Genomic DNA, 25,843 nt, shown 5'->3' with positions numbered 1-25,843 from the left:
TCCACACTCCACCTCCGTACTCGGTTACAATACAGCTGTGCAGCCAAACCCTACACTGGGCCATAACAACACACAGCTGGAGACGTTATTTCAAAGAATTTTCTGCAACAAAATTTGCTGAACGGATTATTAATGTATGACTGTAGAAAAAGCTGTTTTAAGTGTTAGCTGACTTTCAAAGACCAGTGTTGTACTTGGCAAAAAAAAAGCCTAAAAATATACACCAATAACCATGGCGATGCAATCTTGATGCATCAGTTCCAGATAGACGTCACGTTGTTGGTAGTTTATTACTTTTTTACAGCAGAAAGTCATTTACAAAAAAAAGCTTTTCTGAGCCACCATGTAAACATCTGACCGTTTTGGTCCTCATGCGAAGGAAAAAAATCCTAATCCTTTGCGGGAGATTCTCCTTCGTAAATGAAAATTTTCCCCCGGAGACTTGCAAAATCCTGAGATCTGTTTTTTTTTTTTTTTGGTTATGAAGTTTTATCTGCATTATTTGTTTCTCCAACCTCATGATTAAATTCTCAGCCTTAATGTAAAAAAAAAATAAATAGCATAATTACAGCCAGAATCTACTGGAATATTCCCAGTGCCAGTTGTGAATTAAATCGGTTACAGAAGTGTGACTCTGAAGACCTACAAAGTGACTCCAGTCTGAACAAGGCACTCATCCCATTTGGTCTAAGATGCAGTCTTCTAGGCCATTGTGCCTCAGAGTAACAGTCCTCTTTACTACCTCAGAGTAGCCGTCCTCTTTACTACCTGCACTGAATGACCAGGGCTCCCTAAGTATGTCTCCTCCAGCCAATCACAATCTGCCATATGCTGCCCCCCCCCAAAACAATCTCACACTTGTTTACGCTTTGTCTTGAGGATTGGTACCTTCTCACACTGGACCTAGAGCAGAAGGAACAATCACTCTCAGAGCCCAGAGGAGATACTGATAGAAAGAGGTGGTTCAGGTCCAGTAAGTACAAATCCAGACCAAGATTTTGTTTCAACCAACCAGTCGAGTACTCTGTGGCTAACTCGTTATGCTCAGCTGGTTGGATGATACAAAATCATGGTTGGGATTTGTACTTCCTGGACTCTCCACCTCTGCTGGTACAGATCGCTACCTGAACGCATGCGACAGAACTGAGACATGCCACTTCCTCCTAAAGTCCAGGAACTTGTGCATCCTGGTTTCACAAACCTCCTACTAGGCCGGTGACCTGTAGCTGACTCCTCCGGGAGACACACTGACATCTCAGCGTCGTCGGAACCATCAAACGAATCGGCATTAGCCCAAGGGGGAGCCTGTTTACACAATCTGCTCGTTACACAAGTAAACACTTGGAAAAGCACCTCGGGGCTTTCCTAAGAAGAACAGATTGAAAGAAGTTAAAGAGCAAGCAACAGCTGGTCTCTCAAGGTAGGGTGAAGAGTCGTATGCTTTTCAACAACTACAGGAGCCTCTCTTTGGTGAGGGGATGCTCTGTTTGGTAGATGGTTGGCTTAGCAACAATGGCTTCTGGTTCTTGAGTCCTTGCGCTACTGTGATGAGGATGGTCTCCATGCAGTCATAGCCCTGAGGGCTCTTGGCTGACGTCTCGAAGAAGGGCATGCGGTGGGCCTCCGCAAACTTCCTGGCCAGCTCGGCGCCAACGCGGGCGGAGCTGCGGAGGTCCCGCTTGTTGCCGATGAGGATGCGTGGCACCTCCTGGCCCCGCGAGTGCCGTCGACACTCCTCCATCCAGATGGGCAGGCTGTGGAAGCTGGCAGCATTGGTGACGTCATAGACGAAGAAGACGGCGTGGGCGTTGCGGTAATAATGCTGCACCATGCTCTTCCGGAAGCGCTCCTGGCCCGCCGTGTCCCACAGCTGGATCTGAGGAAGCGGAACGCAGGTGAAACGACATCTGGGTGAAATGGCAGATCAACCCCAAAACTAGGGAAAGCAGTCAGGACACAGCAGTAAAGACAGACAAAAACAGGAAGCCGCAGGGCATTTCACTTCTTCAAATATAGATTTTATATATAGAGAGCTCACAAAAGGTCTTGAGTTTGGCAAATATCAAAAATGTATGGGTTTTTAGAACAAATTAGTTCATTCATTTACATAAAATATTAAAATTACTGGTTGTTTCTAATGTAAGTAAAACAATAAACAGAAACTCAAATTATAGTTCTGAAGGAGCCGTTCTGAGTTAAGTTCATTGACAAGCAGCCTCATTGAGGGCTTTTTAATTAGTAACATCTTTACAATGACATAAAAAAGGAAACATTTGTGTTTAGTATCCATTTGGGAGCCAGTGACTACAATTATAGTCAACAGCAAAATAGCAAGAAGAGAACCGAATGAGTCAGGCAAAAGAATTATGATGCTTACTAAAAAGAAAATGTCTTTGAGGAGGGTATGTGCAGATGTGTTAAACATAGTTTGTGAAGGGACTTCTGTTATGAAATCAATAAATATGCAACATTTTTACAGATTTAAGCAAGTGCCCCAAGACTTTCTTTGAGCACTGAATAATTAAAAACACCAAAGCTATAAAAATGGCATATATGGAATCATGACCCAAACAAACAAACATTTGTTTGGGTCGGGGGCAGCTATGGATCTATGGATTGGAACATTGCTGAGTTGGCAGAGTGATCCCACCATTGGTCCCTTGAGTAAGGCCCTTAACCCCAGTTGCCTCAGGGACTGGCTGACCCTACGGTCTCCTCTACTGTCCCCTCTACACCAGTTCCATGAGGTGGCCTCCTGGGATGCTTCTCCAGCTGTCCTGAAGGAGCTCCCACATATATGCTGAGCTCTCATTGGCTGCTTTCCCTTCACTCTCAGGTCAAACTCCTCCAAAACCATCTCTACTGGGTTTAGGTCAGCTGACCAGGTCATGTGATGTGACAGTATCGCTCTCCATTGTAAGCAGCTTGGTGTGTCCAAACTTTTGACTGGTGTATTTCGTTTATAGATATATGTAAAAATATAACAAAGACTGATAACATCATTGAAATTGAAGTGGAGTACTGCTGATATTTTCCATGGTCAAGCATGTGTTTTCATGCATGTGCGTGTTTTTTAAAAGTTTCCACGTACTTTTGAGCAAGCAGATGAGTCACGCAAAGCCCCGCCCACTCAGTGCACGTCGCCTAGTTCCGCTATTCGAGCGACGCTGTTTGATAGTGATTCACCAAAAAAAAATCACTTGTTCAGCTACTCTTACATTCCGGCTACAAAAACATACAAGATATAACTTGCTTTTAGCTCCTGTAGTGCAAGTCACAGCGTACTGGACAGCTTATGGAATATTATGATTTTTATTTAAATGTGCTTTGGGGGTGAAAAAAATGCATGGATGAACACAATGCGGTTGGGTGTAAAGAGGAACACAGTGTTGTGTAACAGTAGTGTGGCAACTGAGTAATTGGTATTGATCAAGCAAGCATATATACACTGTCGTCTGCATCTGCCATCTCCTCTGATGCCCGTCTGTCTGCTGGCTGTTCAATGCGCATATAATTTCCATTCATGTACCGTAAAGTTGGTTTGGTATGGCGCCGGTTGAGAGGTAAATTTAATTTAAAAAGTATAAGTACATTTAAAAAGGGAATCTGCATTCATAACACGTACACGGGGATCAAAATCCATTTTCAAACCAGCTCACATCAGCTTCGTGAACTGCAGCTGAACCACAAATGAATAAGATAACATTACCACCAAATAAAACGTAAATTAATCAACCGTAAAATTAAACAGACCCAAGCGTCATTTAAGGGCAGAGACAGAATGTTTTCCACTGAAATGATGGACCCATAGAAGTCGTGACATATCCAGTGGTGTGGTGAATATATATATTTCGCTAAGAACATTTTACATAGGCTAGCAATAATGTGCAGGGGATAATTCACACGGTCCTAAAGTTCGTCTTAGTACTCGACACGACGATTACGGAAGCCTCGTATCTGGAAAAAATAAATTGCCTTTAAAGAAGACTTTTAAAATGAGTGCAGTTGATTTATATCTGCTAAGAAAACTCTGGCCTCGCCTGCATACCGGGAAAGTATTTCCAGGTGAAAATATGTGAAATGTATCTGATGCGTTGGAAGTAGCGCATTGTTTTACTGAAGTGCACTATGATTTGAAAGCATCAGATGTCTGAACTATACTGTTCACAATGCCTAGTTTGAGACTTGGTATACTATATTAAACTGAATGTATGTTTTAATACATCTTCTGCCAAATGCAACAGCCGACACTTTGCATATTACGAAGTTTACAATTTGCAAACAGCCTACTTCAAGGCACGCATGATAAACCACATAAAATGTCGGATTAAACAGTTGTAGTTTCATTCATCACAATTCAACAAGTCCACACGTGTTCCCAATCCTACATCTTGTAATCACAAAACGATGGAAAAGGGGGCAATCTGCGTGTTACTTACCTTGATTTTCTCTCCTTCGATTTCGATCACTTTCTCCCGAAAATCGACCCCGATGGTGGCTTCGGTTTTCTCCGGGAACCTGCCGGTCCACAGCCTGTAGGTGAGGCATGTCTTTCCCACCCCGGAGTCCCCAATCACTATGATTTTGAAGATCCGAGATCGGAGCTGCGGAAACGTTCCGGACAGCGATGTGGTCAGATCGAGGGATGACTCCGTCTCTGACATGCCGATCAGGAAAACTGCTCCTTCCTCTGAAACTTCAGGGCCGGTAGAAGTCAATCTACCACGAAGCACTCGGCCATTCAAACGTGAATCAAACCCGCTCCCCTAGATGGTGCGCGCCGTGCGGGTGTCGCACAGACCGGCTGCAGCCCTTCTGTGTCTGTGTATCGCGAGAATGAGGAAGATGGTCCCGCACCGCTTCTCTGCCGTAGTTAAAAGGACCGATGGGCGGTTCGGTTCAAGGGGCTTTACTAAATGGCAACGGCTGACGGAAGTCGCTAAACTTCCAATGTGATTCGCTAAAAGTAAAGAGAACCGAGCTACGATCAAAAGCAATGGAGCTCCAAATAAACTGTGAAGTGCACAAATTCTAGAGTAAACGAGGCGTGAACTTGTCATACACAGAATTACCCTAATTACACACGATCTTTACCCTGATCGGTTCCCATTTAATAGGTTATAACCGATTATCCAGTATCCCTATCAGGGTTGAGGAGGCGTTTTCCCGAAAGTATCGTATCCTGAGTCACCTCAAGAATTAGCCAACTTTCCCTATAACTCATTCAGGATTACTATTGCCATTTACTATCAATATCAATTTAGTGACAAATAGTATTGAATTGTAGAGTATCTCAAATCATCCCATAGAGGTCATGTAAACAAGCCTGAACGCCTATTATTTTTATATTATATATATATTTTTTTATATCATATTATATTTTATATTATATAAGCTGTCATTTTGTAGGAACTGGCTGCCTGTCAGCACCGTACGTTGAACCTCCAGACTCACGGTAAACATCCTGGTTAAATATATGGTTAAACATAAGCTCTGGTCATTTCCAAAGTCCTGTACCTGCTCCTCCGAGTCGTCCAGTGGAATGGCTGTAAGTACTGCGTATCTTCGCCTAAACAAAATTATTTTTAATTGTAGAAATGTATTATTTAACAAAAAGTACATCAAAGATCAATCACGCTACAGATGTAAACATGTTGATACTTGTCTGGATCACAGATTAATAATTAAAAGTGGATGTTTTAAAATGCTCCAGCTGAGCCTAATTTGCGCATGAATGTACATTTATTTTTTCCGGGATGAACAGAATGAAACAGACAGGAGTGGATCTAAGGGACTCCAGTAAAATCGAGTCCACCCCTGCTGCCCCCCAAATCAAAATAAAAAAAAACTAAATATGAATTACTTTATTTTCTAAGCGGCACCATAGAATAGACATGGCGCGGTGTTGCAGTCCCTAAAAATATAACTGCCTCCCTGTTGACGTCACTGGAAGCAGAATATCCCAGCAGAACATGGGACTTAGATGTTCTCTGTCTCCAAAAGCCATAACCAGTATCATGTCCAGTATTCAGCTGGGAAATAATCAGGTCTCGTGTGTTTGAGTTCGGGACGAACTGCTCGTGTTCTCCTAATGACACGTCGTTTGCATGAATCGGTAACCGTGCATTGCATACACCGTGACGGAAAAACGTCTGTCCCACGTTGGAATGCTCGTGCTGTGTGTGCAGATCGCTATAATTATGCAGTAATACGGCAATGCACATGGAATGTTACTTTCTTTAATGTGTCAGGCACTTAGGGCAGTGGAATTGGAACTTCCACCTCAAGAACTAAAAGAGGAGTTTGACATCCTCCTCAATGCCCAGTCACTGCTCTTCATGGCGGAGCTGGTTTCCACTTTCGAGGAGGAGGTTGAGCAGGTGAGCAGCCATAAGATGATTATATCCTTCTCCATCCTGAAATTAGGAAACGAATTCTGAAAGAGGCTCTTAAAATGGCTGCTTCTTTGGTGACCTTCAGATACTCAATCAAAGAATCGCGAGAAAGGTCCACCTCAACTTGACGGGGGAGTTGCCAAAGTTCTCTGAGGACACCGCTCACATCCATAGTGACAAGTCGTGGAGGGTCCATCCCGTACCCAAGCGCCTGCAAAGGAGACACGTGGACATAGGGGACCTGGCACCGTGTGACACAGAACGTTTCAAACAGGGCCTGAGCTCCCCGGCACAGGGAATCCAGGTATAGCCAATGGGCAGCATTAACTACTAGGTAATGAGCGAACTAGCTGTAAAATGAGTACCTCAATCTTTCTGTAGTTTAAAGTTGAAAGAAGAAATAAGAACTTAGAACCTTTTTTTAACCTCACCCCCATCTCCCTCAAAAAGGCAGTGAAAGTTTGCTTCCTGACTTGGCCTCCGAGAAGCAGGAAATGACACTCGTAGACAGTCAGTAAATAGACATATTTACTTGCCTTCTGTCTCATTCAGCTGTTATTGGGATCCTCTGTGATTCCTGCCAGATCTAATTAAGTAATGAGAGGCAGTTTCCGTAATGCATTTCACTGTGGCTTCCTGGACACAGTCTAGAACTAACATGTAATTATTTCCCATAAACATTGTAACAAACATGTTGGTTAAGCTACTGGAATATATAGCAGGCTGTCTTTTTGTTTTTTTTCAGCTGGCTATTATTTTTATTGTTCATTCCTTCTTCTGTTGTGGTTCTTTTCCTCGAGGTTGACTTTGACGATGGAAATTGTCCCACATACTACAATCAGATCAAAGGCCTTTGCAATGTATACAAGGTAGTGCACAATCAATTTGCTGGTGAGTTTTCAAGCTTATTAATTTCAGGGATTCAGGGATAAGCTGAAATGCTTGTGGAATTTCAGCATGTTGGCCGGAAACTAAACTCAATTGCGGCATTCTGTTGCGTTATGATCTGAGCTGAAACGCTGTTGCTATAGTAACCAGATGTGTCTTCAACACCTTCCCAGATGTTCCTCCTATATCTCAGGCTCCGCTGCTCATGCTTCGACCACGTGCCTGGAACATGGTGGAGCACAACATGATGGTACTGAATAGATGCTGGCAGGCCCAGGGCAAACCATCCTGAAGTGTGGAAGTCTAGTACACCATGCTAACTCAGATATGCCTCCTGTACAGGTCAATGGGAAGGAGGTCCCTGGGCCACTGTTTGACTTTGGCCTCTTGATGTTCCACAACGGGCAGCTGCTCTTCCAGAATGACAGCGGGCCATTTTTTTACCTGTCGAAGGTAACATGCCTGAGTTTGTTCTCACACGCTAAAGTTTATTCCATGTTGTATTATTCAAAAGTCTGTGTGGTGAATTTCAGGTGTAAATTTGCTATAGTAAATGATTATTATTTATGATTCTTATTTAGGTTCAGATGCAACCAAAAAGCAGGTTTTGTTTGATTTTTACAGTTCTGTCGTGCAGTACTATTTGTTTATCGTTTGAGGTCCATTTCTACTAAAATGAGCCCATTTTCACCCAGAGCTTTATCTGAGATACTGAGATATTTAGACTTAAAATGTATTCATGACTTGGATGGAAAAACAATAGAATTTTTTGCACTTTATGTTTCATACTGTGTTTTGAAAAGCAGGGGAGTTTGGCTTTGGAAGGCAACAAAACATTTTCGTCTTGACAAGCCATGAAACTTCATTCACAGTCTATAACTTTGCGACATCTCACAGCTGGAGCACGGATCTCACAGTGTTTTTTATGTCTCCATATTGAGAATTATATGATATAATGGTTTCTAGAACAGTGGTTCCCATTCCGGTCCGCGGGGACCCACAGATGGTCCATGTTTTTGCTTCCTCCTAACTCCTTGCCTGGGACAGAGCAAAAACATGGACAGGTCCCCGAGGACTGGATTGGGAATCACTGTTCTAGAAAATCGGTGCTCATCTTAAATCACCCCTAAGCAGCAAGCTAGGTCTTATTTACAGTTTTTCCCTACAGATTGAATGCTACAAAGAGGCACGACTTTGGAACAAAATATTCCTCTGGACAGAAGAGAAGGTGAGGAAGAGGCGTTGGTTTCTTACTGGGAAAACATCTTTGCTGGGAAGTCATCCTAAGGCAGATGTTTTTGATCATTAGCCTTTTTTTTGGTCAAAACTGCCAAGAGCATTTTTCCTAGCTGAAAACAGGCCACTTTTTTGTCAATATTTGATCATGTTTGTTTGTTTAACAGACTTAGCAAGATGACGCAACACTGAGCCAAAATGACTTTCATGGCTATGCTTTGCCTGGTGTCAGTAGTGCGCCCCTACTGCGTGACAGAACGAAAGCCGCCTCTCACCTTGACCTGAAGGTGTCCTGTTTCAGCTGGGCCTGCCGTTTGGCTGCATCAAGGCCACCGTCTTGATAGAGAACATCCTGGCCACATTTGAGATGGAGGAGATCCTGTATGAAATGCGGGAACACTCTGCAGGCCTCAACTGCGGGATCTGGGATTACTCAGCGTCATTTGTCAACAAGTTTGGTGAGAAACCAACTATCATTTAGCGAGATCTTAATCTTCTCACACCTGCTGGGTTATGGAGGTGGACTCAACATACAATCCTTTTAAAGCCAGGATCCTCAGTTCTGGTGCGCAGGTCTTGTTCAGCCTTAGCACAGGATACCATAGTACATACCAGCCTCAAATTTAAAGAATTAAAGTTGACTAAGGAAGTTTTGGCTAAGGGGCTTTGAACTTGGGTTCCTCTTTTGAAGCTCAGAGTTGCCACTTAATCACTTCTCCAAAATGACCTTTTAAAGTCTTCATTTTTGACCACGACTGAACTACCATCCTGACCTCCTGAATGTCCTTCTTCTTGAGGTGGTCACTCTCGTATGTTTAGGTCACAGACCAGCCTTCCTGCTTCCGGACCGCAGCAAATACGTGAACATGGAAAAGCGGTTCCTGAAGAGCTACATGGACCTGCTGGTTCAGACGTGCCACCGACGGGGGGCTTTGGCCACCGGGGGCATGGCAGCGCAGCTGCTGCCGCCACAAGGGAAAGACAGCGCCCTCTACAGGAGGGTCCTGGCCACTGTCACCAGGTAGGCAGCTGGGGCTGCTGAAGGCCAACATGGTCATCCACAAGGTCACTGGCGGTGCACTGGTGGCCAGTGTTGGGAGTAACGCGTTACAAAAGTAACAAATTACTGTAATGCATTGCTTTTTGCTGTAACAAGGTAATGTAAGGCATTACAGAAAAAAAATTGGTAATATTTTACTCGGTATAAATGTCAGTAACGTGCATTACAATGCATTTTTAACCCAGAATGAAGTGATGTTTTTTTTTCTTCATACAAATTCGCCAAAATCACCGAGAGATCAGCAGAGGAGAAATGTCCCTGCAAAACGTTTCACTTCTTGTAGTCAGACAGAACAGAGAGATCAGTGAACCTGCAACTGATCTAACGTCAGATAATAAAACTGAATCAAACTGACAGAAAACAGCTGGGTTGCATATGTGGTTAATAAGGGGGCGTGGCACATAAGAGGATCGGACAGGCAGGTCATGACAATTACACTCGTATTACCCAAAATATTAAAGAAGAAATATTAGATGTTATAAATATATTGTTATTATTGTACATTTAATTACGAAGAGCAAAGATGCTTCGATACGTAGCGATGTATCATTTTCATTGTCTCGATCAACTTTTTAATCAATAGACAAAAAACCGCGATAGAGTGAAGCTGGTTGTGAAAGTCGAAGCGCGAGGGACGACTGTAAAGGCATAGAAATGCTCATTTTGTATCCTGTCATATCTTTAGACTTTACAATACAGTTCAATTAATGTTACTATGACTAGGCCTAAAGTTACAGTATTTCTATCACAATTTGCCAGACTTTGACCTTTTGTCTGTTGTTGCGATGATTGTTCCTTGTATTGCGCCATGAGCCATCGCTGTGGCTATTATATTCTACTGTTTTTAACCATAGGCCTATAGCTCAGTTAGATACTGTATCACATCACCTTCCACTCGCTGTGTAATGAGCTAATTGAGCGTCATGAGCAAGGTGAGCACAGATTTCCAAATCCATATTTCCAGTTATTTTGGTGAGAAAAACTTAAAAGTAATGCAATAGTAGTGTAATGCGTTACATTTTAAATACAGTAATATTGTAATGTAACGAATTACTTTGAAATTACAGTAACAAGTAATAAATAATACATTACAGTTTTGAAGTAACTTGCCCAACACTGCTGGTGGCGCACTGTCACCTCACACCCCAGGGACCGGGTTCAAGTCTCTGCCATGACCCCACATATGCGGAGTTTGCATGTTATTCCCGTGTCTTTGTAGGGTTTCCTCCGAGGACTCTGGTCCCCTCCCCCCCCACAGTCCAGAAACATGCTGAGGCTAACCAGAGCTAATAAATTCTCCGTAGGTGTGCGTGTGTGAGTGACTGGTGTGTGAGTGTGCCTTGTGATGGGTTGGCGCCCCATCCTGGGTTGTGACCCTGCCTTGTGCCCGTAGCCCCCGGGATGGGCTCCGGGCCCCCGGGATGGGCTCCAGGCCCCCTGCGACCCTGAATAGGACGAGCGGTTACAGAAGATAAATGGATAATTACATAGCATGTTGACATACAATGCTTTGCTTATTACCGGCATCTTCCTTCCTTTTGTAGATTAAAGTTACTGGAAATCCGAGCTGGAGTGGATGGTTTTATGGTCTATGACCTGGATTTGATTGAACCAATGCAAAGAGTAGGTGCAGTACCGCTATCGCCCTCCAGTTGGCGTAGTGCTGCCGTTAGCTGGGGTTGTGATTAGCAGCATCCATCTCCCCAGCTGTTCCAGATGCACACCAGCGGGGAGAATCAGTTACTGGAGATCCGGGATGACCTCTCAGTGACCCCTGCTGATCTAGTCACCATGCCGGCGGTAGGTCGGAGCCATTTTGCTTGAGCATTAAGTCAGGCACTGACTTGTTATGGCAACTCATGCAGCAATGGAAGATTCAAGTAACACTTAAAGGCACAAACTACACCAAGGTAAATCCTAAATCCTAAAAATTTCTATCCTTCTACCACTGTCCATGTAGGTATGTTAGTCATGCACTGTATAAATTCTTAGTATCAAAAAGTCATTCACTGATGGAAATCATTGCTTCTTCTAGGGTGGGGTTACCCTCTACGGACTGAAATACAACATTTCTGTAGGAATCCTGTTTATTGAGGCTTGGCTAACAGGTAAGAGTGTTGGGAAATGTTGCAGTTGATGCATTGGCCATGATGAGAAGGTTGTCGGTTCCAGTTCAACACGAATCATTGCCGTTGTACCTTGAGCACGCGTTTGGGCTTTGTGGTGGCAGTGAGTGGCACAGTAGCGCTTCCTCTGGGCATTTTCGTTTCCTCCCACACATACCATTAGGTGAATTGCTGTCTCAGAATTGCCGTCGAACTAGCAGTCCTATTCCGGGTGTTTCCCAATCCAGTCCTCAGGGACCCACAGCCGGTCCATGTTTTTGCTCCTTCCCAGCCTGGAAGCTGGGTGGGAGCAAAAACGTGGACTGGCTGTCGGTCCCCAAGGACCGGATTGAGAAACACTTCCCTACATGTTGGCTCATGATTCCTGTTGCAAGCTAATTGTGACCCTTTTCTGGGTAATTTAGGGTTGAAGGATAGATATTAGAAAACTACAAAACAATTTTAATAGATCATCTTGACTTGCAGACACATTGTCTAAGTAATAGCTTTAAATCAAGGACCTATTTGCACCGAAAATGTACTGAATGATGGATGCAGGTTTCCCTCTTCAACATTTCGTCGTTTCCCTTCGTAGGCCGAGGGCATTTCTTCTACCAGGGTCAAGTGGAAGATTCAGCCACTGCGGAAATCTCTAGATCCCAGGCAAGAAAAAGAACAGAATTAAACAGCAGGAGTGTTGCTAGGATCTTAAGACATCTGGGGCTTAGACCTGGTTACCAAACAGAGCATGGCTGTTAAAACATCTGAGCTAAACAGTTCTTGCGGGACTTGTTTGGATTCCTTTGGAGCGAGTCCTGAATGTCCCAGCCTAGTGACGCCCCATTAAACCAAGTGGTACCAAATGTGAAAAGTAATCCATGGTCTTGCTATCAAGAGCAGAAAGTCCTCCTTGCATCTCACTTACGTAACTAACCGATAGATGAGGAAATGAGGAAGAAGCACATTATGGTTGCACTGCCTTGTCCTCTTGAACCCTGTCATTCACTGGCTGGGTTTAGTGACACCTCCAGGGATCTGGATACTAACCGGCCGGTAGCCTTGGGTGTGGCTGTGGGCCCCGTCACTCTCACTGTAAGGCCGCCAAGCTCATCTCGCTGTTGCTGTTTCAGGTGTGGCAGTGGATCAGGCACCGGGCCAGACTGGAGGATGACGAGAGGGTGGTGACCAGGGCTTTGGTGAAGAGCCTGGCCCAAGAGGTGCTTGGGGAACTGAAGGTCCACCCAAGACGTGATGTCAGGTAGACCCATCTGGCTGGGGATGACTCAGGATGAGGATATCAGACTAATGATCATCTCATGTCATTATATATATATATATATATATATATATATATATATATATATATATATATATATATATATATATATATATATATATATATATATATAGGTTAGAGCAGGTTATTTTAAACAAATGTCGATTAAATCATAGCTAAGAGAATGTTTGAAAATGAATTAGCTGACCACAAGAAACATTCCAGAATAAACTGCCATCATTCTGGTGAAATGTTACTCTAGTAAAAAACAAAAAACAAAATGGTGTTTAGGTTCTACGGTTGTGGCTTCTCCCCCTGCAGAGGCACGGAAACGTTACTCACTGCTGTACACATGTTCCTGGAGGTGGTTCAGAAGAGCCAGTTTCCCGAGTTTCTCACCACTTACCTTAACCTGGACCACACGTTCCTTAGCTCTCAGAACACGCGTCCACAGCTGGAGACGACGGACCGCCTGAAACACAAGCTGTAAACCAGGATTCTGACCAGCAAAAGCATTAAAGCATGCTCTTACGTGACCTTTATATCTCAGATTTGTCAGCAGTAACCTTACCTTGGGGCTCATTGCATTTTCTTCAGTGGGCGATTCTTACTAAATACAACAAAAATAAACTGGAAATAAATTTTTCCAGTGTACCAGACTCAGGAAAAAAAGCACCAATTTGTACATTTGAAGGCAGTTACTTGTCACTGGGCCTGTTCCCTCAATGGACTCTCAGAAACATCTCTGTACCATCGGGGTACATTAATGGTAATTGTACCTTAGAGAACAAAACCAGGGCCGTACCCTTTTCTTCTGACAGTGTAAGCTTGTAGTGGTGAAAGCAGATTACGGAGTCCCACAACAAAATCCACACGCGAAAGTATTTTCTGTTATCTCCAAAGCTCTTGATTTTTTTAGGCCCAGCGGTGCCACCTAGTGGACATCCATGGAAAGCAGTGGTTGTCAAAAATATTAAGTGCCAGAAACGCCATTTATTAAGATTGTGGAATTTGTTTCCACGTTCAGGTAAAACGGGGAGGTCATGTGGTCTTAATAATTTGTGTTCCTCTACAGCTGCAGAATTTCCTCTGGCAAAAGGGAACATCCACACAATCAGACATACAGGTCCTGAGTCATTCCTCATCTCCACCGTCCTGGAGATTCATGTGCGATGCTGCTTGGCTTGAGTAGGATCTGCTCACATAAAACCGCACAAACTTTGACAGCCTACCTATGGGGAAACACCAACAAACCATAATGATCTACACCGGGGGGATGGGCTGGTCCGCATGTCAGAGCAACATGAACATGTACACGCCCAGCTCAAGAGCAGGAACAGCCCGACCGTATTGCTGCCGGCAGTAGATTAATGCGGAATTTGTAAGCAAAACCGTGTACAGCGAGTAGCACACAAGCTCATCAGACCCTTACGATGGAAATGGGCAGAACACGTCAGAATAGCCACGTACATTTTTTTTTCAAAAGTTTATTGCATTGTTTATTTGGTACCTTGTGTTTGGAAACAAAGGCAATTGTTTTTATTTTTTTTAAAACAAATAAAAAGGAAATTAACTGATCGGGAGGATTTAGACTGCTTTTCATGAAAAGGTACAAAGTAGAGAATTTACAAACTGAAGGGGGGAATCCCACAGATGGGTGTAGGACAGCTATCAATGAGTTAATGTGCAGACATCTTTATGTAACTGGGTAAGGCAGCAAATGCTATATTTTAGAGCCTTTTGGGGGTGGGAGAGGTGGGTGGTGGAACTACCGTGAAAATGAAGAGCTGATCATTGATGCAAATGATGCATTATTTTCTCTATTGGTGTGTACAGGTCTGTGTATTTACAGTCCAGGGTGACCTAGTCATGCTTCCATCTGGAAACGGCAGCGATCCGCATGGGCCTTAGGGTAACCGAAAGGGTAGAACCACGGCAGCGATCCGCATGGGCCTTAGGGTAACCGAGAGGGTAGAACCACGGCAGCGATCCGCATGGGCCTTAGGGTAACCGAGAGGGTAGAACCACGGCAGCGATCCGCATGGGCCTTAGGGTAACCGAGAGGGTAGAACCACGGCAGTGATCCGCATGGGCCTTAGGGTAACCGAGAGGGTAGAACCTCACCATACGGCGACAAAAAAAAAAATTTATTTCTTTACAAAGATGCAGCTTTGTTTTACAGTGGCCCACCCTTCACATTTCGAAGAAAAGGGGGTGTGGGGGGGTGAAGGAAAAAAAAAAAAATTCAAGCGCACACAGTTGTCAACCTTGCTGCACTCCAGGTAACCTTTGACCTCAGTCTCCCGGGAGACGTCCTTCTCTTCAAGGTGTCCGTATCACGCCGAACCGCACCATGGATCCAGCGTGGTGTGAATCTCCTTCCCCAGGTACAATCCATCTCCATTTCAATGCTATGCCCTGAGTTCAGTGTTTCTGTTTTGGCACGGACCCGCACTGCTGTCAGAACCATTACCTCTTTTTTTTTCTTTTTTATACAACTCTTTTATAAATTAAATAACATTAAAAATATGGGAAGCATATATGTACTACCATGCTTGACAAAAGAAACCTGGGTCGACTCCATCAGAAAAACCTGCTCATTGCCTGCACACCTGTTCCTTCTGTTTACACAGTTTATTTTTAGTTAGAGAGTAGTCATTGAGTTTTTTTTCTCCTTTTTAAAAAAAAAAGTAAAATGGCCATTTTATTGTCTCTCTCTTCTCGAATACAATGCCATCGCGTCCAGTCCAGATCGCAGCCTCGCAGAGGATGTGTGACAATGACCCCTCCCCAGCCACCGAGGAACTCGAACCGCAGTCACCTTGCCCCAGCCACCCCCCCTCTCACCACCACCACCGCCGCCCTGCTCCGCACCCTCCCCGCCTCCCCCTCACATATCATTGGCCAGCTCCTCGGGCTCTCCGCACGCGTCGCCATTCACGGCGATCTTCATGTTCTCCTCGTAGCCGGGCGGCATGAAGGCCAGGGCGTAAGGGAAGATCTTGTGACAGTCCGTCCTGTAGGCCTCCGCCACCGGCTTGCCGTCACCCAGGCTGCCATCGCGGAGGTTCGCCAGCACGTCCGTGCAGATCTGCAAGGGGAGGGGAGACGGACAGGAAGTGGGGGCGGGCCGGGAAGCTAAAATACCTCGGAGGCGAAGGAGGAGCAGGAGCCACAACCTGAAAGCCACAAGGGCAAGTTCGCGTGCCACCGAGTCTCCACACAGGATTCCGATACCCCTGCGTTTGTCTGGGCATCATTTATTGCACATTATTTTATCCAAAGTGGCTTACAGATAAGGCAGAGTCAGCCAATCCCTGGATCAACTGGGGGTCAAGGGCCTTGTTCAGGGACCTAATGGTGACATCACACACACTAACCCACTGATACACCTCCTGCCTTAAGCATAGTTCGAGTGGTGTTGAGGGTCCATCTATACAAGGTATGGATGCTGTACCTGAATGGTCCGGTTGCTGAGCGACTCGTCCAGGGCGATGGCCAGCTCGATGGCCTTCTTCTCCGTCGACGAGTCCAGGTAGAACATCATTTTGGCAGCTGTGTGGGAGAATTTGCCGTTTTAGAGCCAAGGCTCTTGACTGGCTGACGAGAAAGACCAGAAAAGTGTGGAAGACGATCCAAAGACCTGCCAGCCTGTGTGAGATGGAGTCAGAGTGCTTGTTGAGGGACGCCTCGTTGAAACGCTTGGGGTTGCTCTCGCCGAACAGCTGGGAGATCTCCCGCTTCAGCACGGTGCTCACCGGCACCGCCAGACCCTTGCTCTCAGAAACTGCAAGCGGAGAGCAGCGGTGAACCAGCTGACCGCCATGCGGACCCAGAGCCGCAGGGGGGGTGGCGGTACAAAGGCCTACCTGCTTTGAAGAAGCGGACGACACACTGGTGGAGCCACGGATGGTCTTTATCGATGGAGAAAGCTCTTTTCACGGACTGCAACATCAACAGGAACTTCTCTGCGGGGCACAAATTGATACCATGCTCAAGTTACCACACCTTGTCCGTATCGGATTGTTCCTTCAACCGAATGGAGATCATAATCAGTTATTTTAGTCTGTGAAACTCCCTCCCACTTTGGCCTAAGACTCGTATTGTTTTGGTGACGACCCCCCTACCCCCCAAATGCTAGCCACTCACCTTTTCTGAAGTAGATCTCAAATGCCAGGAGATGCGTCTCTATTTTATTCTTCACCAGAGTTTTCAGCGGAGTAAGGAACTTCACTGCTTCCTCCAGTGGATTGTCTACCTGTTTTGTCAGAGAACACACAACTTCAGCAAAGCTCTGCAGCTTAACCAGTGTCCCCCCCCCCAGCACTCTGCCAGTGTCCCCAAGCACACCCTAGCCAGTTTCTCAGGGATGAGCTCCTCCTTGGGGCCGCCGATCTCCTCGTCGTCGTCCTCCTTCTTCTTCTTCTGGTTCTTCAGCTGTTTCTCCTTCTCCGCGTTCTTCTTCTCCTCCTCCAGCTGCGCCTTCTTCTGCGCTCGCCTCTGCTTGTTCCGCATCTTCTTGAGCTCCTTGTCCGAAAGGTTCGCTGGAGAGAGAGAGACACTGGTTAGTCCATCAGGTAACAAGACCCGGTCCAGCCCCATCCCCGACCTCCGCAGACACACACCTGTGTCGGCTGCCAGCTCCTTGTTCTCGTCGGTCAGCGGGTGGTCGTGCAGGGCGATGTAAATCTCGATGGCCGTCCGCGAGGCCTTGTAGTAAAATGGGTGCATGCGGAGCACGTCCTCCAGCTTCAGCAGGTCCACATAGGAGCGTAGGGTCATCTTCCTCATGCAGTATGTGTGGAAGTCAAACTGGTCATCCGTGATCTCCACGAAGTGCTGGGCGGGCAGAATTGGAGAGTTTGGGAAAGGTCCGTGTGATGGCGGGTCCTCGGGGTTCCCGAGGACCGTGTTGGGAGACACTGGTCTAGACTGTGTGGCGACTGCCTACCCTCTCGATCTCGTGGCACTTCTTGAGCGCCTCGCCGTACTTGTTCATGGCCTTGTAGGCCAGCGCACACTCAGTCTGGAACCACATGCACTGCATCTCATTCAGGTTCTCCACGGCAGATGCGCCCTCCTGCGGGGAAATGTTCAATTACAGCATTTAACTCGCCCTTTCAGACAGGAGGGTTCCTTTGCGGAGGTAGAAATTTCAAGTCCAGGAAGCAAAAATCCAGACCAAGATTTTGTTTCAACCAACCAGTTGAGTACTCTGTGAATGTGACTTTATACTCAACTGGTTGGCTGAAACAAAATCTTGGTCTGGATTTTTACTTCCTGAACCTGAAATTTCGAGTGCCGCTCCTTTGTCATTTCAGGACTAGGTTGACATTTAATACTGGCTAATATGGATTATTTTTGCAGTCACAAAATACCAGAAAACTCTATTTTACCGGCTAGAAGAGATTAAAAGTTCTCTGCCTTAATAATCGCTGAAGAGACCCAACGCTGGACCTTCTCTACGAGGACCTGCCTCTCCCCCCAGAGTAACGCCCCCTCACCCGCGTGAACTTGGAGCACATTTCCTCTGCCTCCTTCACCATGCCCGCCTTCAGCATGTACTTGGCGCACTTGGAGTTGATGAAGCGGTCGGCCGTGTCCAGAGCCTGGGCCTCGTCCATCCACCGCACGGCCTCACGGATGTTACCGGCGTGCTGTGATCAAAGCAAGAGAGAGAGAGAGAGCGGGATGTTGTCTTCACAGTACCGATGTGGCTCAGGGGCGGGACCTAGACGTCCAGCTACTTAGCCCTGACCCAGAAGTAACTGACAGCTTCTACGTGTCAATGCCTAGCTGAATTCCTTGAAGAGCTGTTACTGGTTCGTAGAGGGCAGAGTGTAAGAGAATCGCCATGAGCGATTACCCCCCATAGCACGTAGACACATGCACTCACAGTGCCCATCCGGACAGTGACGGGGGCGAGTGACGGGGACGTTATGCAGGAGCACGAGGCCTGTGCAGGCGCTCCTACCTTGTAGATTTTGGCTTTGATGAGGAAGAGCTCAATGAGCGTGGGCGTGCTATCGATGGCGGTGTTAATATACTCCAGGGCCGAACTCTGCTGGCCGATCTGGTCGTAGTGCTGAGCCAGAAAGTACTGAACCCAAAGCAGCGTGGTGGGTGGCTCCTCCTTCCCGTCGTCTGAAAGGGGAAAGGAGCAGAGAGACTCGTCTCAAGACGTTCACAGATGCTGCTATAATGGAGAGGTGAACCCGACAGCGGAATGAATTCACGTTTATTACATCCACTTAAAAGCCACCGGACACAGCGACGTACTTTCATGGAGTCATAATCAGCACTGGTCTAGACAGTGTTACAGCCAGTGTTTCTCAACCCGGTCCTCGGGGATCCCAAGACGGTCCACATTTTTGCTCCCTCCCAGTAGAATCGAGACGATTTGTCCAGGGGTCCCCATGACCAGGTTGGGAAAGTCTGGTTTAGACTGTGTGGAAACACTTACCATCCTGACTGAACATACGGCAGCTATTTAAAGATGTTTCATAACCAACAACTAATTCTTCGATTATTGACACCTGCAGGAACAAAGGAGACGCCGGTTACCTGGGCAGTTAAGTTAAATACGCATCCAAAGATATGCAATCTGTCTTTGCTTAATTGAACCAAACATTATTGGAGAGATTTAGTGTCAAGTGTCCACGTTACAACAGAATATTAACACAGCCAGTGGCCTATTAATATGACAGAAGCCCCTACGGAGGAACGAGGAAGACAGTTCCGGAATCTTCATTATGAGAACATGATGAGAGCCTCTAACCTTATCCTTGTCTTTATAAAGGGACTTCAGTGTGGTGAAAACAGGAGGACAGCCCTTACTGAAGTTCATTCTTAGATATCGGTCCAAACATTCCCTAAACTTTTCACCTAAGAAGGAAAAAAACAACATATGTTGATAACTAGTGTATATCCCAAACATCTGTGACTAATACCACTGTAAATGCAGTTACCACCATTTACACAACAACTGGCATTATGCAACATTACTGACAGTGCAATTAAGAACAACAGCAGTCGAATCAAAAATAAGGTCACACCTTTACAGACAATGCACACTGGAAATTTAAAATGCACAGACATACAGAACCGGCAAGTGCAACAGATTAGTATAAATGAATATGAAACTTTACTGCTCATTTAAGTTACAACCATCCACATATTTGTTCAGTTACGAGGCCACAAAATGAGCTACGAGCAGAACCAGCCCAGCTGAATGAGAAACCACACCGACCTGCTAGGAAGTTGAGCGGAAGTCTTCTTGGCACTAGTGCTTTGGGGTATTTATCCCATGTGTCTTCATACATTTTTTGTTTCTCCTCGACACTGGCTGCAAAGACAGGGGGGGGGGGTCATTTTCACACGGCCATCGCCATGCTGCAGAACATATACGTCGAAAGCTAAATCTGGGGCCTCGTGCCTTGTGGGCCGCACGGATGAGGCATTATGGGATGTGGCCATATGTGCCCCCCATCCCAGCTGTCGCCAGACAGACACAGGCAGGCATTTATCTCCCCACCATGACACCTGGCGGAAGGATGTGATGTATGTACGGGCCGCTTGGAATTTACGTTAAACCGACCTAACAAACGCTACCAAAAAAGGCAATTTAATCCTTTCAAGTATTTAATCCTTTCAAGTATTTAATGTGCCCATTAGTACACATTACAAGTATATTTTTGGACGCGTTTTTTTTCTTTTTTTTTGCTATAAGGTGCCTTGAAAGTTTGACTTACGTAAAGGTTTGTGGAACGGAATACTTACGCCACTCAAGAACTGCCTATATGCGCCGTAACTGTCCTACACGTCGCCAAACAGACCCAGACACTCCTCTGTACATATTCAGCAAATTTTCCCCTTTTCTGAACCCAAACACCTGTGCATCCCGGTGGCACCTATTAGAGCCCCCGGCTGTGTGGTCACGGCTGTCACGGGGGTCGGGGACAATGACCAAGCTCTTAAGGAGAGCTTTTCCTGACACCTGACCTGAGAGGACCCATAACATGACGCCTTCCCAGCGTCTCCGGCGAGCAGACCGTTCCAGACGTACCCGGTTTTAGTGCCTTCTCCAAGCCGCGATAGTAGGACCAGTTCTCGGGGTTCCTTTCCAGCAGCTGTCGGTATACCTCAGTAGCCTCGTCCAGACGGTCCAGTTGGATCAGCAGATCCCCTGCGGAGCGGACAGTGTAGTTAACGCCAGACAGAATCTTTGTTTCACGATGATCACAAGCAGACACAACTCCTCCTCAACCCCCCCCCTCCTCCCCGGTACGAACCTTTCATCTCGTCGACGGCCAACTTGTCACAAATCTGCTTCTCGTATGTGGCGAGGTGCTCGAGGGCTTCTTTGTGCAGTCCTGCTTCTCTGAGGACCTGGTTCTGGTACAGCAGAAGCTCACTATACTCGTAGTCTACCTTATCCGGAGAAGTCTGGGGAGGAAGAAATGCAATCAGAACGGGCATCGATGCTCTCAGCGCCACTGGGAAAACTCTCCCATGCGTTGTTGGGACAGACTGAAGCTTGACCAAGCATTCGGCGTCACCTGTTGCGTCTTGCGGAATTCCTCTATGATCTTCGCGGCCATCTCGTAGTCCTCCAGCAGGTGATATGCTATTGCATAGCCAATCCACGAGGCCCGCTGAGCAGGCCTGAGCTGAAGCAGCTGGTACCTGGTTTCCTGTAGGGAGCAGGCGAGCAGCGCGGTCAAAGGCCTGCATTTCTCACCGCGCTCTCTGAGTCAGACGCAGCACAACAGTGGGCGAGGAGACAAATTCTTTTGTTTTTCACGTCTCTGATAATTAGTGTTCTACAGTATTGCAATAGTACAGGGAACAAATGTTTGTCCACTACCTTAAGGTCACATCTGTTTCACCAAATTTAAAATATGCTCAAAGTGTGTTCGTCAACCACTTGAGAGACTATGAATCAGTTTACCACACTAACATATTAAGGTTGGCCAACAAAATCGTTTTGGATCCCACTCATTAGTGAGTACACATTGTTACCATCAAACCAGAGATTCAGAGTTCCATGATTTTATAAGGTTAGACTGAATCACTCTTGTGCATCAGTCAATAGTAAAACTAAACACAGAACTTAATTCGAAAACCCTGTGATGATATGTTAGACGTATGCATACAGTAAAGCAGCCGGCGGAGCCGGGAGCAGCTACGAGCGGCGGCTGCACTCACCCTGTAGCCCTCCAGGTCCCGCATCTGGATCTGCAGCAGCGACAGGTCCCTCAGGATCTGGAGATTGTCCTTGTCCCACTTCAGTGCATTTCTGTAGCATTTGATGGCCTCGTCGTACTTCTTGTCTGACCTCTGAAGCAAGCCGTACACGTGCCAGCCTTGGGAGTGAAGCCGTTAAGGAGCACGGACACGTGTGTGCACGCCGGATCGGGGGGGGGGGGGGGTCATGGAAATAAGGGCTGCCGAGGCCTCACAGCTCACACTATATCAGCCATATTGGACTTGCTGTTACCCTGGAACTGGCTCAGCAGGTACTTGTAACATTTGCGCAATTGTTCCTCCTGAATTTATGGGAGTCAACGACGTTCCCGGGATAAATCGAGGAGGGCTTCACTTGCTGGGCTGCCAGCTACCTGCTCCTCATCACCCCCCCCCGCCCCGGGGGCAAAAGACCGCAAAAGGATACAGACATGACTCTTGAGGTCGTTGCGCAGACCCCGCCGGACCAGGTCGTACGCTTCGTCCTTCTTTCCCAAGCAGTTCAGCGTCAGTCCCTTCATCGCTAATGTTTCTGGTTAGAGAGACAGAGAGAGTGTGTGAGGAAACGCCTGTGCAGAGGCAGTGAAAACCACCGCCGGCATATGGGACTCCCTGATAAATCTGAGACAGGAAGACCATTTCCCTTAAACAGTGGAGATGAGGCTATCAGCCAGCAAGCAGAAAGCTAAACAGAACCACAAATTAAAACCGCTATCGGGACTCGCCTTACCTCCATGTTCGGCGAACTTAGGGTTAGAGAGGATCTGTTTGCAGAATTTCAGGCCATTTCTGTACTGCTTGTGTTCGTAGCATCTCTGCAAAAGCACAGTTCATCAAATTAGCGAAACAGCTTTGGGAACAATGCAAATTAAGCATATCTGGGAGGGGGGGTGGGGGTGGGGGCAGAGGATTCATCAGGTTTTCATTGTATTTCCAACCCATTAACAACCTGTAGAGATAGATCAGAAACCCAACACTTATTTAAAATTAAACCCTTAGGTTAATTACAGAATGGCGGTTGCCATGATACCAGCCAAACATCCCATTAATTACATGCTGCCATTAAACCTTCTCTATCTGGATTTTTTTTTTTTTTTTTTTTTTTAGACAACCCTGCCGGATGCAAATCGAAATTCTTGCATTAAAAGCATCCAAGTTAGCAGGACTGAAACACTCTGAAATTGATTTCCAATCACATTCCTCAGAAGCTGTTAGTCTAGCTTCGGGTTCCTTCATACTTACATGACGAGCGATCGTTTTGAATGCAAGGCAGCTACGAGAGGTCCCAGTAACGGTTACCAATATCACACAAGCCAATACTACCCCAAACAACAAAGCTTACATAAATGAGCATCTTTTTACCCGATATTTCAAGTTTCTGCAATATTTCATTCATAACTTAATACAAGCTCAGTATACAAACCGATTAAACAGCCACCACCCTAGTACTCCACATTACTAGCCCATCCATCTCCAAAGCAGCAAGATGAATCGATTAAACAGAAACAATGTCCTGCATCCCAGAATGCACCTGGAACGCAGCCCTAGAACCCAGTTCTGCTCTACTCCACACAGTAACTTATACCGACCCATTTGCTTAGGAGTATGAGTTGTAAATGAGTCACAAGCCACACTTTTCTGTGGCATCACATTACTGCTAGTTACTGGGAACATCTGATCAGGTACAATTCATTTGGAGGCCCACTAGACTGACATTTAGTGCTGCCATTTAAGAGACCGCAAAATGGCCCAAAAAGCAACAGGAACAAGAGGAACCCTTCACTGCTTTATCTCACTCTACAGGAACTAAACTAGGAGTCTCCGATATACTCTGCCTTACTAAGCGGTTTGAAAGCGCACTGTGGTAAATGTCTCAAATCCCCACTGCTAGACTACTTCTTCAGGACAAATCAAACACCAAAATGCAACAAATAATTCAATTTATTTCTACTCCGTAAACAAAATACACAGCTTCTAATGAACAGCTGGTCTGAATGTTAGAAAATGACAGCACACATGGGTTTCAGTCATAAACCAGAACCAGTCGGTCCCACACAACTGCGCTGGGCCTGGTGATCGGACCAGCTGTGTCACCGAGTTTAAGAAGGGGACAGTTATGGGGTGGGACTGGTTAACAGCACTGCACCTCATCACTGTCAGAGCAGCTCCGAGGTGTAGAGTTTCAGGAACTGGACTTGTGACCAGGCTGTTGCCATTTTTAATTCAGAGGGGTCCTGCCCTAAGGAAAGTCTCCTAAACAGAAGCGCTTAAGTGCGTTTCCAACACTACCAATGGGAAAAGAGTAATACGCAAGCAGATCAGTGCATTTACACGCGCCCCCAAACAGGAGTCTGATTAAATAGCTATAAAACCGTACAATCCTGGTACAACAAAACGACTTTACACTGCGCTGTGTCTGTTGCAGCGTTCATTCCGACCATGCGGGAATAAATCCTGCATTTATGCTAGGAAATTGTTTCAGTGATAGTCAGAATTAATAAAATGAGTCAGATTTACAAGGGTCATCACTGTCGGGCGCAGTACTTTTATTATTAATAAGAATCCTCATCATCCAGTTCAGTTGCAGGCTGTTTAATCGACAAGACTCGACTTCGGTCCGCCCGACACTTACAAGCAATCAATCTTTAAAACGGCATGATTTAGCATGCAAAAAAGCAGGCCCGGGAGGCAGCACCAAATTACCCAAACAAATGCTAAAACAGCAGCTAATAAAAATAGAGCAAAGTGACTAGCAAAGTAACAGTGCGGTCCAGTCACACGAGCGCAGCGCGCGCCGGCCGCTTTACCGTGCCCGCTGTGGGCTCGCCGAAGGTCGGATTAGCCTGTTCTCCACTCGGTCATCGCCCGGTACCGGTAAACTCTAACCGGCAGGCCAGGCGCCCGGAACCCGCCGCTCAAGAGCGACTCCAGCCAGAACGGTGGGGGAGCCCGGCTGCGGGTCAGGACGGAAAGCACCGGGCGTCAGTACGTGGCCCAGAGCTACGGAGCGCCTGGCGCCTTGACAGGACGTATGCCGGCCTCAAAGCGTGACTTAGGGTGGCCCCCCACCACGGCGCTTCTCGCACCGGCCGGGTCTACGCAAGGCTAACATCCTCGAAGGGGGAGAGGGGATAGGAAGCAACGCCGCCACGGGACCCGACTCAACGGGGCCAAAGGCGTCCACACGTTAGGCCAGCTCGCAGCACCGCGGGGATGGGCTCCAGCGGCGGCCGGCGAGAGGCCCGCACGCCGAGATTCTGCGCAGCTGCTGTCAGCATTTTGCGCCGCCTGGACCGGGGCCGGGCGGAGGAGCGAGAACTGCGGAGGGAAGCTGTCGGGAGCCGCGCCGCCAAGCTAGCGGCTAGCTAACGACTCACCAGGATCCTCTTAAAGAGAGCGTTCTCCTTAGGCGGCAGAGTTGGCATTTTGTTCCTATTACCAGCGTTCCCTTCCTCTCAGCACATGTGAATAAGACCGGTGTGTATCTCTATTCCTTTGTTCGAGCCCCTTGTCTTGTCGCTATTTCCTAAAAAAACACCCTTTTGGGCTATCCTTTTTCACGTGGTGAGAGAAAGCCCCCTTCTGCCCAAAATGGCCGATGCGCTTCTCCTCCGGGTCAAGCTGGCGTCTGCGCACG

The 25,843-nt window shown here is 46.6% G+C and overlaps 3 protein-coding genes across 4 annotated transcripts; 1 reads left to right on the top strand and 2 right to left on the bottom strand.

Annotated features, from left to right (window-relative positions):
* Positions 1–271: 271 nt before the first annotated feature.
* Positions 272–5,016, bottom strand: rab33ba (RAB33B, member RAS oncogene family a). Its single transcript, XM_023818376.2, has 2 exons — positions 4,440–5,016; positions 272–1,876 (listed from the first exon to the last, which is right to left on the bottom strand). The coding sequence occupies exons 1-2, from the start codon at positions 4,662–4,664 to the stop codon at positions 1,445–1,447; spliced, it is 657 nt and encodes a 218-aa protein (XP_023674144.1). The 5' UTR covers positions 4,665–5,016; the 3' UTR covers positions 272–1,444.
* Positions 4,459–14,418, top strand: ugl (ureidoglycolate lyase). Of its 2 annotated transcripts, XM_023818374.2 has the most exons (16): positions 4,840–4,966; positions 5,410–5,548; positions 6,252–6,380; positions 6,481–6,699; positions 7,196–7,286; positions 7,457–7,533; positions 7,626–7,736; positions 8,452–8,511; positions 8,821–8,977; positions 9,339–9,540; positions 11,124–11,202; positions 11,287–11,379; positions 11,615–11,687; positions 12,280–12,347; positions 12,815–12,942; positions 13,282–14,418. In XM_023818374.2, exons 2-16 carry the CDS (start codon positions 5,477–5,479, stop codon positions 13,448–13,450), a joined length of 1,728 nt encoding a protein of 575 aa, XP_023674142.1. In that variant the 5' UTR covers positions 4,840–4,966; positions 5,410–5,476; the 3' UTR covers positions 13,451–14,418. The 2 variants fall into 2 exon arrangements, with proteins under 2 accessions (XP_023674143.1, XP_023674142.1); XM_023818375.2 differs by lacking the exons at positions 4,840–4,966; positions 5,410–5,548 and adding an exon at positions 4,459–4,539.
* A 668-nt stretch (positions 14,419–15,086) lies between these two features.
* On the bottom strand, positions 15,087–25,840 carry naa15a (N-alpha-acetyltransferase 15, NatA auxiliary subunit a). Its single transcript, XM_023818364.2, has 20 exons — positions 25,584–25,840; positions 22,937–23,021; positions 22,634–22,738; positions 22,168–22,325; positions 21,519–21,653; positions 21,252–21,405; positions 21,026–21,145; positions 20,210–20,305; positions 19,739–19,845; positions 19,424–19,496; positions 18,935–19,104; positions 18,465–18,617; positions 17,912–18,040; positions 17,586–17,799; positions 17,311–17,504; positions 17,110–17,218; positions 16,830–16,928; positions 16,604–16,747; positions 16,418–16,515; positions 15,087–16,051 (listed from the first exon to the last, which is right to left on the bottom strand). The coding sequence occupies exons 1-20, from the start codon at positions 25,629–25,631 to the stop codon at positions 15,851–15,853; spliced, it is 2,592 nt and encodes an 863-aa protein (XP_023674132.1). The 5' UTR covers positions 25,632–25,840; the 3' UTR covers positions 15,087–15,850.
* Positions 25,841–25,843: the final 3 nt, after the last annotated feature.

This window comes from Paramormyrops kingsleyae, chromosome 12 (genome assembly GCF_048594095.1).
Source record: "Paramormyrops kingsleyae isolate MSU_618 chromosome 12, PKINGS_0.4, whole genome shotgun sequence".
Taxonomy (NCBI): Eukaryota; Metazoa; Chordata; class Actinopteri; order Osteoglossiformes; family Mormyridae; genus Paramormyrops; species Paramormyrops kingsleyae.
Note: the sequence above shows the minus strand (reverse complement) of the source record. Positions and strands in the feature narration are given on the sequence as shown.